This window comes from Siphateles boraxobius, unplaced genomic scaffold (assembly GCF_051911475.1).
Source record: "Siphateles boraxobius isolate OS27281-9 unplaced genomic scaffold, OSU_SipBor_1 53, whole genome shotgun sequence".
NCBI lineage: Eukaryota > Metazoa > Chordata > Actinopteri > Cypriniformes > Leuciscidae > Siphateles > Siphateles boraxobius.
In genome coordinates, this window is record NW_027509175.1 from 6879289 (window position 1) to 6893628 (window position 14340).

General features: G+C 37.4%; 1 protein-coding gene across 9 annotated transcripts in view; it reads left to right on the forward strand.

The window, feature by feature from the left end:
- dmd (dystrophin) overlaps positions 1-14340 on the forward strand; it is a 114131-nt gene that overhangs the window by 27933 nt on the left and 71858 nt on the right. For all 9 annotated transcript variants that reach the window (XM_077205211.1, XM_077205207.1, XM_077205212.1 and 6 more), the window contains exons 14-26: positions 155-256; positions 508-615; positions 960-1139; positions 1371-1540; positions 2621-2744; positions 3072-3159; positions 6341-6582; positions 8426-8606; positions 10613-10758; positions 11125-11337; positions 12126-12239; positions 12828-12983; positions 13183-13353. In XM_077205211.1, coding sequence (XP_077061326.1) covers positions 155-256; positions 508-615; positions 960-1139; positions 1371-1540; positions 2621-2744; positions 3072-3159; positions 6341-6582; positions 8426-8606; positions 10613-10758; positions 11125-11337; positions 12126-12239; positions 12828-12983; positions 13183-13353 — 1995 coding nt within the window. The remainder of the gene's footprint in view (positions 1-154; positions 257-507; positions 616-959; positions 1140-1370; positions 1541-2620; positions 2745-3071; positions 3160-6340; positions 6583-8425; positions 8607-10612; positions 10759-11124; positions 11338-12125; positions 12240-12827; positions 12984-13182; positions 13354-14340) is intronic.

A 14340-nucleotide genomic window follows, 5' to 3' on the forward strand; every position in this document is an offset into this window, starting at 1 on the left:
TCCCCAGTCTTAGGACCAATATTCTATCAAACTATCAAAAACTTTCTGTAACTGTAAATAAAGTCTGCCTGGTTGATTGGACTCAATAACTGTGGTATAAGGTTTTGTTTTACTTTGATCAGCCTTCCATAACACCCCTATGTTCCCAACACAGAACCTTGGGGAACGCTGGGCAACGATCTGCAAATGGACAGAAGAGCGTTGGATCCTCCTTCAAAAGATCCTACTGTGCTGGCAACATTTCTCTGAAGAGCAGGTAGTGAATCCTTCCAGATCGTGCTGGAAAAGCTTTTACAATGCATTTAGCTGCTCTGAAAATGCCTTTTGAATCCTGGCTGTTAAATGACTATAATGAGAGCATGTCTGGGGAAACATAAAGGCTTTGAAGACCTCTTTTCTCTTGAGAATCAGCACGATAACATCACCAGTGGTCAAAAGAAACAGGAAAACTAGCAGTGCAGAACACATCTCACAATCTCCCTTTATTCCGCTGTCGTTGTTTCATAGCTGCTGTTTGATTCTTGGCTGACTCAAAAGGAGGAGTTAGTTCAGTCTATCCAAAGAAGTGGCACAAATGACCCAAATGAAGTAGCTGCCAACCTTAGGAAGCTTGCTGTAAGTGCCCACACTCACTGAAACATTAAAGTCAACCCTATTTTGCTTGATTTTATCCATCAGAACTTGCATTTTGATTTTGTCATTATTCAATATGCTACATGAAATGAAAAAAATCACATTAAAAAAGTAAAATGGGTTTCAAATGCTTTTTCGTAAAATCCTTTTTAATCGGTTTGAAATCAGGCCTTTTTAATAATGCAACACAATTTCCAGCTAGCATTAAATGGCTGACCTCTCTCAGATTGTTGCTGTGTAGTTGTGTTTTTCTTTTTAAGTTTCTGACTTTAACACCGGAATGCATTTCATAACTTAAAGATTACCGTCGGAATTTCGTTCCTCAGATCTTAAAAGCAGACCTGGAGTTGAAGAGGCAGACCATGGACAAGCTTTGCTCCCTCGTTCAAGATCTGCTGACCAACATTAAGAGCAAAGAGGCCGCTGGGAAACTAGAGGCGAAGCTGGAAAGGTTTGCTCAGCGCTGGGACAAATTGGTACAGTCGCTTCAGCTCACCAGCACCAAGGTGGTTATGCTAATGCCATTCCATTTACTGTGTCTCATTTTTTCCGCAATACTGTTCCATCTATTTCTATTTCACTCAAAATTTGATATGGCTTCCCCTGCATGTCCCTGCAATCACTCTGAATAAATAAACCGCTCTCACTGTATTTCACCCTCTCTCTTTCATGTGCACTCAAAAATCAGAGTTCTGTACACTTACACATGCATGTCTTACAACTTTTGTCCCTCTTAGTTTTCAACAATTGTCACCACATCCCAGTCGGAGCACACGCACACAACCATGGCAACTGTCACCAAGGTGACCACGAACCAGAAAAAGATGGTGAAGCATACTAAGGAGGGCATGTCTACCCCTCCACCTCAGAAGAAGCGGATTGTCGTTGATTCAGAACTGAGGAAAAGGTGAGCCTGCAGACCTTTATTTCATCACAGGTCACTAAATGTGAAGGACCCAACGGAAATAAGAGACTTAGTGGGTTTTTGTCTTTCTTAATGACACTGATAGTTAAAAATGTTACTATCTTGATTATCACTATTTCAAGATTATATTAGGTTATACATTTTGTGTGGTTTATGCTTAAAAGACATCATGACAAGCACACTTTTATCCCGTGTTGATGGGTTTCCTATTGAAACAAAGTTGAGGTGGAACATATTGAAGGGTTTGTCCATTTTGAAAGTGCTCATAAGGATTTAATTACATCACAACTATGAACATGATTTGCTACTTGCTGTCTGCCAGTAAGAATTAGGGGGAGGGACATTTGAGTATTCGTTTGGACAGAAACACACGTGTGTGTGTGTGTGTGTGTGTGTGTGTGTGTGTGTGTGTGTGTGTGTGTGTGTGTGTGTGTGTGTGTGTGTGTGTGTGTGTGTGTGTGTGTGTGTGTGTGTGTGTGTGTGTGTGTGTGTGTGTTAAATGTCTATATCTGCTAATCTGTTAGGATATAGCTATAATAAACATTGATATTTTGAAAGTTTGATCTAATGTAATCCTTTTAGTTATAATTATATTTCATTTTATAGGAGTAGATTTTAGGTTAAAGAATTGCCAATAAAGTCAAACTTAAAAACACATCATACTGTACAAGTTTTTGTCATAAAACCATGTGTGAAGCTTGTCTACTTCTTGAAAAAAGACGGTTCACTTTTTTGCACGATACAAAAACTTAGAGTATTTATCTAAATAAGATATTGCATGAAAATCAAGTGAAATTTAGCTTTTTTTAAATTCTTTCATTCTCAAGGGAATTTATGTTGTGTTAATGCTGAAGTGAAGGCTTTTTCATCTAAATAAGCACGTTTATAGCTTGTATGAGTTCAACTCCACTTGTGAGTTAAGAAATGATGCGGAAACACAAAGCCTGCAGTGAGGGGGGAAATGCTAATCAATGCTAATCAATGCCAACAACATTCAAATGACTAGCAAACAAACAAGAATAACTAATTTGTTTTGTTGTTCTCCCATCCATTTCCCTGTAGATTTGATGTGGACTTCACTGAAATTCACAGTTTTATGACTCGGTCAGAGGCTGTTTTGCAAAATCCAGAGTTCTCAGTTTCCCGTAAGGAGGGCAGTGTGGCAGACCTCTATGAGAAAGTGCTGGTAGGTAACATTAACATGTTCTGTAGTGATTCACGTACAACAAATAAATGTGTGCTGAAAAGATATTAGACTGAAAAGTGTATTATATTACATTAGAATATTTTTTGAACTTTAATTGTTATTGTATGCTAAGTATTTTCAAAGTATGAAAAATATATATATTTAAATATAACTTTTAAAATCTATAATTGGTATATTAAAATCGTATAAATTAAGTAAAGTGTAATAGTTATATTTTAAAAGGTGTATGAAGATGCAATTATTAAAAGCAATGTTTTTTAAAATGTTTATTTGGTGTTTATTGTGATTCTTTCTGCCATTTTTGAGGCAATTGACAGGGAAAAACCAGAAAAGTTCAGGAAGTTGCAAGAAGCCACTCGTTCAGCCCAGGCTTTGGTGGATCAGCTCACTAGCGGTAAAAGGGATTATTTTCATATGCAGATTAATTCATTCGATTTTCACCCCTTGGTTTTCAATCAGTCTTGTATAATTTCAAAACTTGCCCTTGTTTTCCTGTAAAAAAACAAAACTAAACATGAATATCTCCCATTTTATTTGGAAAGCAATAATCAGCATTTTGCTGCTAATTAAAGTAATGAAAAGTAACTAATTACAAATACTTTCATTACAGTACTTGAGTAGATTCTACGATTTTTCTACTTAAGTATAATTAAATTGTGGTACTTTTACTTGAGTAGAATAAAAATAAAGTAGTCAACTTCGTTACATTTATTTTTCACCAAAAGTACAAAGTACTCTGACAAAGGTGCCGACGGAGCAACAGGGCAAGCTGACATTTGATAGACACTTTTCAAACTACAGCTGTGGAGCCCTGCGCCTCAGCCAATCACAGACAGGTCTGACTCGGGTGCAAAACCAATTAAAACTTCCAGTTCGGCTGGGAGGCGGGGACTTTAAACTGTGCTTTCATTCAATCACTGGCGCTCGTGTTTTGAATCAGTATCGCTAACGTTTCAATATTTTTGTGAATATAAGTGAGCTATGCTCATATTCTGATTTTAAATTTGAATTATGGCAACTCCTGAAATGGGTCATCCCAATGATAATACCAGAGCACTGAGCAGTTGAAGTAAATAAAAAAACTCGGCTCATAACATGGACGCAGAACTCAGTTGCATGGAGCAAGAACAATGTAAGTGTCTTAAAAACATGGACACAGTTCAATTGAATGGTAAAGCTCGCCCTCTTTAACATTGCAGTTAAACTAAATGTACGAAGCAAACTTTGTACAAAGTTGAAAAAACCTCAACAAAAGTGAAATATGATCGCATGATTTATCTGTCAATCAGATGCATGTAAAAGTGTAGTTCGTTACTATAGCAACAGTGGGCTCCCAGCACATTTTTGGTAGAACGAAAAAAAAAAAGCATTTCATATAACATGTTAAAGGTGCTCTAAGCGATGTTGGGTGACGTCACTTCTTGTTGACGTTCGAAGTATTGTCAAACAAAACGGAGGCTAACTAGACCCTCCCTCCTCCTCATCCACGCACTAACCCCCAAACCCCACCCCCAAATCCTTCTTGTCGGTTATTGGCTGGAACAGTTTGTGTTTCGTGGTGCGGGTTAGCCCAGTTTGTTTTTGTAGCCGTTTGTGGAGCCTGGGGTGTCTGCAGAGACCGTGTTTTTTTACAGTGTGTTCAGGGGACAGGCAGCTTGCTGTATGTGTAAAAAAACAAATTTGGCCTAAAAAACGCAAGACATCGCTTAGAGCACCTTTATCCATACCCGACTTTTCTTTTTTTTTTCTTTTTTTTTCACTTTTTTATTCATATTGTTGTAGGCCTACTCTCTCTCTTTTTTATTGGACCTCTCACTTAACCTTCTTTGCTTTCAATTATGAAATGATTCAAATGAAAACATTAAAATTATCTTACCTGGACTTACTTTTCAAAATACACTCCAAAATCACAATACATGTCAGTCGTGTTTGAGATTACTTCTGTGGTTTTATGTTGCTTCTTAACACAGAGTGAGAATATATTATTTTATTAAATTCTATGATACAGGCTATGGTGAATATTAGTTAGTTCACCCAAAAATGAAAATTAGCCAATGATTTACTCACCCTCAAGTCCTCCTAGGTGTAGGCCTACTTGACATCTTCTTTCAGACGAAAAAAATTTAAACCCAAAAAAGTGCATCCATTCATGATAAAAAATACTCTATACGGCTCCAGTTGGTTAATAAAGGCCTTCAGAAGTGAAGCCATGGGTTTTTGTAAGAAAAATACTAATTTTTAACTTTATAATCTAAAATAACTACCTTCCGCCAGATGACCGTACACATACTACGCAAATTGACTTGCACCACAAGAGTAACCCGTGACACATGTAGGAGTACAATAAGCTTAGATGGCTCTCGCGGTTTAAACAAATAGGGCTGTGCAACAAACTGAAGCTCGTCTTTTATTATATAGAAATCCTCCGACATTGCTCTTCAAAATTGCTAATTCGCGACCAAGGTTTTGTTTCGCTCTTACCTCTGAGCTTCCACATTCGTCATTACGCTGTGCGTCGGGTCAGGGTTTAGTCTTCCACCGCAAATCGGTGCGTACAGCCATCTGGCGAAAGCTAGTGATTATAGTTTATAAAGTTTTAAATATGAGTATTTTCCTTACACAAAGGCATGGATTTACTTCAGAAGGCCTTTATTAACCCCCTGGAGTAAAAAGTGGAGCACTTTTATCATGGATGGATGCACTTTTTTGGGCTTCAAATTTTCTCCAGCCATGCACTCCCATTATAAAGCTGGGAAGAGCCAGGACATTTTTTAATATAACTCTGATTGTATTCGTCTGAAAGAAAAATGTCATATACACCTAGGATGACTTGAGGGTGAGTAAATCATGAGCTAATTTTCCTTTTTGGGTGAACTATCCCGTTAAAGACTTGCATAATTCTTATGAAAATACCTGAGATATCTTGATGTACACAGGTATGTTATCGTTATCATGTCTTCATGTTTCATCAGACAAAATGTCTCTATTTGCATGTTATTATATCCATAAGGCATTTCCTGAAACGTCATAAGTTTAATACTTCTATGAATCTCACTTGTGGACTTTCTGCGTGAGCTATGAATCAGTATGTACCGGGCTTCCAGTATGAATGTAACAGATATGACATGAGAGTGTATCTCTATACACTATCGTTGTATCAGCTGTATAGCTATCGCTATCATTGTGATATTTTTGGGTAATTTTTCACCCAATCATTTTGGGTGAAATAGAAAAATAATATGAAAGTACTTTGTAACATAGTTACTTGAGTTGTTTTTAAGCCAACTACTTATTTACTCTTACTTGAGTCATATTATTTTTCAGTACTTGTACTCAAATAAATTATTACTTAAGTAGTAATACTTTTGCTTAGTACAATATTGTAGTACTCTTTCCACTTATGGTAATAAAATCCTGCATAATGCCAGTTTTATTAATAATAGATGCAGATGTACATCGATTGGAAATTTCTTAGCTATTTTGAAGGTCTAAAGCTTTAGGTAGCTTAATTGCCTCAGCAAATTCTGTTTCAATATGCACGAGTCTCATTTGTCCTAATGGATCTTTCTCTAAAGATGGTCAGAATTCCGAGGACATCGAGCAAGCGGCTCAGCAGTTACGCGCTCGATGGGTTGATTTCTGCGCTCTCCTAGCCGAAAGGCTGGCATGGTTGGCCTACCAGACCAAAGTCCTGGCTTTCTACAATCTCTTCCAGCAACTTGAGCAGGCTGTGGCGACCGCTGAGAACTGGCTCAAGGTCCAATCGCCGCCCGCGTGCGAGCCGGAGCCTCTGAGGATTCAGCTTGAGCGTTGCAGGGTAACCACCAGTGTCTGTCCTCGTGCATGGGGTCTTGTTCCTCTGTAGATTTGTCTTTCAATGTGTGTCTGTTCTGTGTCCATATACAGGGCACAGTCTGTCTTTTCCTGTGTCTGGCCAGGTAATGCCCTTTACCCGCTGCATGTGTTCATCTGATCTCATGCAAAAAAAGAAGGGGGAAAAAAAACCTGCAATGATGCATTCATGCAGGACATTTTTTTATAATGCCAGACAAGACAAATGACCTTCAGATTTTTTTATTGATCTTTTGAAATAAAAGAGCTTGATTTACTTGGTAAACATGCTACAACTTTCAGAACTTCCTTCACAATCCTATCAGATTTAGAAACGAGCAAAAGTTTTTCTTTACTTTTAGCAAGGTCCCTTATGTTTAGACCATTTTTGGCACAAGCAACATAACATTATAGGTGGGGAAAAAATGTATTATATGAAAAAACTCCAATCTTATGTTTTTACAAACAATTAATATATGTAATGCAAACAGTTTTTTAAAATATGGATTTTATTTAAAGGGGCCTATTTTTAATAACTTGCATTGTTATTTATTTATTTATTACGTGCATAAGAAGTTGAACGCTTAGTTATGGGTTCTTAGTTTTGCTGACAGATCCAATATAGGTTCCACTCTTGCATTACATTGTGACAGGTTCACAAAACAGTTTGAAATAATTCTGTCATTTGTCAAAAGATCAAGGGAAATCAATCTCAATCAACAATCCGTTTGTGGAATTGCCATTTTAAAGGGGACTCTGGCTGACCAGACTGGTGATTTTCAACTGCAGTTAGAGTTTGTGCAATTTTACAGTGATTATGGTACTTAAAATTGAAAAAATGAGTACAATTCCACTGTCTGATGTCTGTGGACTAATTTCAGTGGGGTAGACGTGGCCTGTTAGATTAATGAATATGATATAACAGGCAGAGAGACAAGTTGTGCGATTTAAACCTGCAGAGCTTTGATAACTTTTTTAAAAGTCTCTCTTTGTTCATTTGTTCTTACCTCTTTTATCCATGAGTATCTCTATCCTTGACAGCTTTCTATATGAACATCTTACTTGCTTCTGTCTCTTTACCAGATCCTAGTTTCTGTAATGTGTCTTTCAGAAGAGACATATCTCCCTAAAGACCTTGAGTGTCTGATGATTTGATCATTTGATGTGATTAACCAATTCGTTGTCTTACTATTCCCCAGCCCAGGTGTACTCATTTAATAACACACAATGAATAAAAGTTGAACACACACACACACACACACACACACACACACACACACACACACACACACACACACACACACACACACACACACACACACCGGGTTTCAATATTTCATGTCCATGTATCTGGAGAAAAAAAAACTGAGACTCTCATATGGCACAAGACATCGATAATGTCATTTATAAGATCAATTTATTAAATGTATTATGTTTTATTAGAGCCATTTTATTGGCAATTGGGATTTCTAAACAACATACCATAAATAAGCTGCATGTACACTTTATTAAAGGAAAGAAGGTGCAATGAAAGAGTTGTGGAGAGAGAACTCAAAGCTAAAGATGAGATTTTATGAAGTTTTGATTGAATTTGTGAAGTCTGTAAAAACATTTGCCTCACAACAAAACAATATTCTCTGCATTTGAATCAGCATAGACACTTTGAAGTTATGAGTAAAGTTATAATTTCTAAATAATCATGTTTAATCCCACTTCAGGAGACGAGGGCGGACCGCAAAAAGATGGGGCCATTTTCCTGCCAGTATTTGTGCTATTATGTGACTTAGTTTAAAATGTTTACAAGACCAGTGCTTTATTTCATTTCACAGGATGAGATCGCTCGGCTCTCCGCTCTACAACCACAAGTTGACAAGCTGCATGGACAACTTCAGGAGCTGCGGCAGAAAGAACAGACGCCGGTTCTCTTTGATGCTGACATCTCTGCCTTCCAAGAGCACTACCACCAAGTCCTCGAGGACCTGAGGGCCAGGGAACGACAGCTTGTTCTGGGTGAGGGATGTCTTGTGCTAAGCTATTTGGGTTAACGTTGAGGGAGTTTAAAAGTGGATCACTCACATACTGTACTATGACAGCACTTGTACGTAGGATTCAGACTGCAGTGTTGTGGTTTGATCACGTTAGCTTCTGAGCCGGCAGCATTTTCATAAATCTTTCAAATCAACGAGTGTCTCTACCCTATTATGCTACACAAGCGTCTGAAAGTTTCATGGTCTTGTTCTAATCTTTACATAGTCTCTGGCTGAAAGGTAAGTCGTGTCTAATGAGTTTCTACACAATCCAGAAAGATTCTTAAACTTCAGTCAGATCAAGACACCAGCATGTATCCACCGTATAACATTTTTTTTGTGTGCTGAATGTGTGGGCAAAATCCATAAGAATTATGCAGAATGGTCAAATTTAAATAACAGAGCTGAGAGTACTTCACTATTAGTACTTCACCATTGCCAGTATGTGAAAAGCTTGTAATGAAACTTAAATGCCTTAGTTTGTCTATGAATGGCTGTAGACTGATTTTTATGTGCAGAACGTTTTTGCCGGGAAAATCAAAAGGATGTTCATCTGTTCAATGACGCATGAAATTAATGTAAATACAATGTTCAGGATAATGCTGAAAGAGCTATTCTGTACTGTAATGTCAATTTGTCATGCAAAGAAAAGAGATTTTTCCGAACTATAGTCTCGCATAGTCAGATATAGACTGTAGTCTCAAATATACTTTATAATCAAACCATCCTAACGGTGGGCAATAATTTGAATTACCTCATCTGTCGACATGTTTCCGGTGACACATGATCGCTACAATCAGATGCTTTCTTAAAGGAGTAGTTCACTTTTTAAAAAACTTTTGCTGATAATTTACTCACCCCCAGGTCATCCAAGATGTCCATGTCTTTCTTTCTTTAGTCGAAAATAAATTAAGGTTTTTGATGAAAACATTCTAGGATTTTTCTCCATATAATGGACTTCATTGGGTACCAAACGGTCCAAGGTCCAAATGACAGTTTCAGTGCAGCTTCAAATTGCTTTAAACGACACCAGACGATGCATAAGGGTCTTATCTTGCGAAACGATCGGTCATTTCAAAAATAAACTCTCCTGTTCAAACTCGTTCATCAAAATGAACAAATCTTTTTTCGAGTCATTTCGTTCGTTGAATGAACGAAATGACTTGAAAAAAGATTAGTTCATTTTGATGAACGAGTTCGAACAGGAGAGTCAAGAACGTGCATCACAGAACAGAGCAAGGTGAGCATTTGTGCTTATAAAACTTTTTTATTTATTTTTGAAATGACCGATCGTTTCGCAAGATAAGACCCATATGCATCGTCTGGTGTCGTTTAAAGCAATTTGAAGCTGCCCTGAAACTGTCATTTGGACCTTTGACCGTTTGGTACCCAATGAAGTCCATTATATGGAGAAAAATTCTAGAATGTTTTCATCAAAAACCTTAATTTATTTTTGACTGAAGAAAGAAAGACATGGACATCTTGTATGGCATGGGGGTGAGTAAATTATCAGCAAAAGTTTTTTAAAAAGTGAACTACTCCTTTAAGCACTGTTTTCTCCCCGCTGTCATTTTTGTTGTGTGCTTATTTTGTTATTGAGAGGAAAGCGCGCAGCACATATTTTCATACTCATCTAAACATCTCCATCAGCAGCGTGGACGGTGTCAGGATTTTCTCTAATAATATATTGCTAGCTGAAAATGTATTTCTAACTTTTTTACTTCTAAGCGAAGAACAACGGAAAAAAAATTAGCCTAGAGTAATATCGTGACGTTGAATCACATTCAGTCTCTTGTAAGTGTGCACAAGTGTGAGCACTGAAGTCTACATATATCCCCTTTAATTATCAATTTGTTGTGAAAAACAAACATTCGGACATTCGTTGAACTTTGTAAATGATAGACATTTGATTTCTGTTGAAAACTGCAGGACATTGCTGGCAGATATTGTGTGTTTAGACTTGATTTGTCTTCTTTTCTCTTGTAATAGTCCAGTCTAGTCTTCCACCAGCACGTTATAAGGATGTTATGGCAGCGCTGCTGGCCTGGCTGCAGCAGTGTGAGAATAAACTAGCCATCCCGTCCACAGCAGTGACCGAGTACCCTGTCATGGAGCAGAGGCTCAAAGACATCATGGTTTGATCATAAGATACTTGGAAAAACATTTACAAATCTTTCAGACCACAAACCTGCAGAATTCTGCTGAATGGATTTAAATTTCTCCATTTGTGGTAAAATGATATAAAATGGGGCTGAAAGAACTACAAACATATTTAGAAAATACAAAATTGCATAAAACTTAAGACTGCCCTGTTTAATTGACATATTTACCAAAATACCACATTTCATAAGGAATGTGTGCATTTTTATTTTTATAATAACAAAAGATTATTTGCAGTTTTGTGTTAATGTTGTTGGTTTTATTTGTGAAACATTCATTGTGAATGCCTAATAATATTGGTAATATTATAACACTGAATGAGTGCCAAAATATTTTTGCAGGCAATTCAGGCATCACAGAAGGAGCATCAGGGTGACGTGGATGACCTCAATAAGATGGCCGAGCATGTGTTCCAGAAAGCACCTCCTGAGATCTATCAGAAGTACCGAACTGAGCTGGACAACGTGATGGTGCGCTGGCGGCGTGTGTCTGAGCAGCTGGAGGAGAACATCCAGAAGCTGCAGGATCACATGACCAAATTACAGCAGTTCCAGGCACGTGCTGAAACAATATGCTGATGAGGCTTTTCCCCAAATTACACTGGCTCTAGTTTCCCTGTTGCAGAAACACTTCACCTACACCACGCTGGGTGCTTTCCAAGTAGAATGCACTTGAATGCAGGCACCTGGACATGTTGGCTGTGTCTCAACACCTTGTCAGCTGCCTACTCAGAGAGCTTACTAGGTTTTGAACCACATCCTTCCGAGAAAAGTATTTTGTTTAAAGGTTGCTCTTTTTTTTATCTCAGGTGACCATTCTGGATTAGATAGAAAATAAGCTCAATCGATAGCAGTTGTATTGTAGTAATTTGTAATAATTTGTCACTTGTTGCAGTAAGGTACTTACAGTGGAAGTGAATGAGGCCACTTTTCGGAGGATTTAAAAGCATAAATGCGAAGCTTGTGATTTTAACACTTTTATTCTTTTGTTAAAACCTGTGTATTATTTTAGTTGTTTATTTTATAAATGACATCATTTAAGGCGTTGTCATGGGAACAAAGTTGTAAAATTGGTTATTCTGTAACTTTACGCAGAAAAGGTTAAGCTATTTTTTTTACACACATAGTGTTTACACCTTGTGGCTCTAATTTTTAACCACAAGTGCTTTCGGTTGAGCTTAACTTGTTTTGAAGCCTGAATATTCCTTTAATGGAGTTTGTTATATTTAATTAAAGTTGCAACTTCAACTCAGGTGTTTATCCTTAGCAAAAATAAATTCCTATAGGTTGTGTTTGATAAAAACATGCATTTTCTGATAGAGCATAATTTTATCCAATGGTAGAATGACACGAAGACTCTGCAGAAGTGGATGGCTGAGGTCGATGTTTTCCTGAATGAGGAATGGCCAGCTCTGGGAGACGCAGAGGCTTTGGAGAAACAGTTGGAACAGTGCACGGTGAGGACAGTCTTTATTTATTTAGCAATAAAAACTAAGTTTGTGTTCCCAAACTTGGAATAAAGCTCTAGAGCAGGATGTGCTAAAATAAAAGAAATGTGATCCATAAAACTCACCATTGTGTTTCACGCACATGGCCCAAAAATTAAAATTCAGAAGAGAGTGTTTTTTTTATGCAGAGGCAAAGCATAGCCTAAATGAAAGCATTGGTCTGGAATAGGAAGAACTGTTTCTCATTAAGATGAAATCTGCGAAAATATGTTGTTGGGAGACCTGCTAATATAGCAGCAGCGGTGGTTGAATAAGCCGTAAAGCCATTGGGACCCGACTCAGTAAAGACCCTGTCTTCTCTTTTCAGGCGATGGCAGGAAATGATTTTTCATATTACTAGGCGTTAGAACTGTAGCTTAAACGTGAAACTACATTTCTCAAATTTCAGTTCAGTATTTTTCTGCCCTATGGTAAGTTAGCTGTAATGATGGTGATAGCTTTGCTTCTATCTAGTAGAATTGGGTCAATGCATTGCGTGACCTGTTTTTTAGGATGGCCAAGACCATCTATTTCAAACATTCTGTTATGATTTGCCAGGCTCTGGTGAATGACATCCACACCGTCCAACCAAGTCTGAACGGGATCAATGAGGTGGGACTGGCCTTGAAGAGGGAAGCTGAGACCCCGTTTGCCATCAAAATACAGAAGATGCTTGATGAGCTCAATGCTCAGTGGGAGCTCATTTGCAAACAGGTAATTAACATGCCTCATGGTGCATTATACTAATTAATTACGAAGTGAGGTACAATTTAGTCATCTTAAAAAGCCCACGCATACCATTTTCGCACCTAGGCAATATCTAAGTGAAACTTTTTGATGTTATTAGAGCATTGCCTGCAGTTTCAGGTTCACGTTGAAGCAAAAAAATAACTGTATTGTGGTTGGTCCTCAGGCTTATGCAAAGAAATCAGCCCTGAAAGGAGGGCTGGACATGACGGTGAGTTTGAGGAAGGAGATGCAGGAAATGCAGGAGTGGATCACTCAGGCGGAGGAAGAGTACCTGGAACGAGACTTCCAGTACAAAACACCCGAGGAGCTTTTTAAGGCTGTGGAAGAGCTGAAGGTTTGTTCTTCAGTGGAAAATATCATCACTCCGAAAACATAATAAGAGTTGTCAGTAATGTCTCAAGAATGACAATCTGGTATAATAATAAAGTATAATAATCTGGAAAAGAAAACAGAGAAACAATTGTTGACATGCACTAAGAGTATAGATATAAAAAATATTCATTAAAAAATAATATGGATATCATAGCTTAGATAATATGATAAATAGATAAGCAATTGTCTCTATTCATGTCCTAGAGAAACCAATTGTTATCTCTTTTATGATATTCCTTTTCTTTGGGTTTGTCTTGAAGCACTTTCAAAAAACAAAACTTGAAACTTGAGGAAAATATATGTATTATTTTTTAGCAAAAGGTCACTCGAAAGGATATCTTTAACTGTCAGAAAGTAAATATGGACTGTTTTATATTAGATTTTCACTTTTTGCAACCCTCTTACAAGTCAAGCTATGTATACTACATATATACTGTAATATTATATAGTTTACGTGATAAATAAACTATGTTTAAAATATACACACAGCGAGCTAAATATTACATTTATGGTCAATTCATTAAAACATTTTATTTCTATGAAGTACTGAATATGAGTTGAATAAATTTTCAAAATTTCGACATTTTTAAATGTTGGATACTGTCGGACCATTGAGGTGGAACAAGCCAAAATCAACATAAGAGGGAGATAAACCGTGTTTTCCTACCTTTCATGCTGTGTTAATTTTATGTTTGATAATAGCTTATCTAACACATCTAATCTCACTAGAGAACATGGGATTTGTGCCTTTATTTCTTTTAAGAACAGTCTAGGGACTATTTGTACCCCATTCATTGAAAGCCTCAAGACACTAAAGTTTAAAGAAAAGCATGTTGCACTGAGAAGAACGTGTCGGAGAAGCTCCCGGGACAGTTGTCTATAGCTGTCAGTCTGCTATCATGATAACTGAGATATATTCATTTCCTAACAAGTGCACGGATGCATTTCA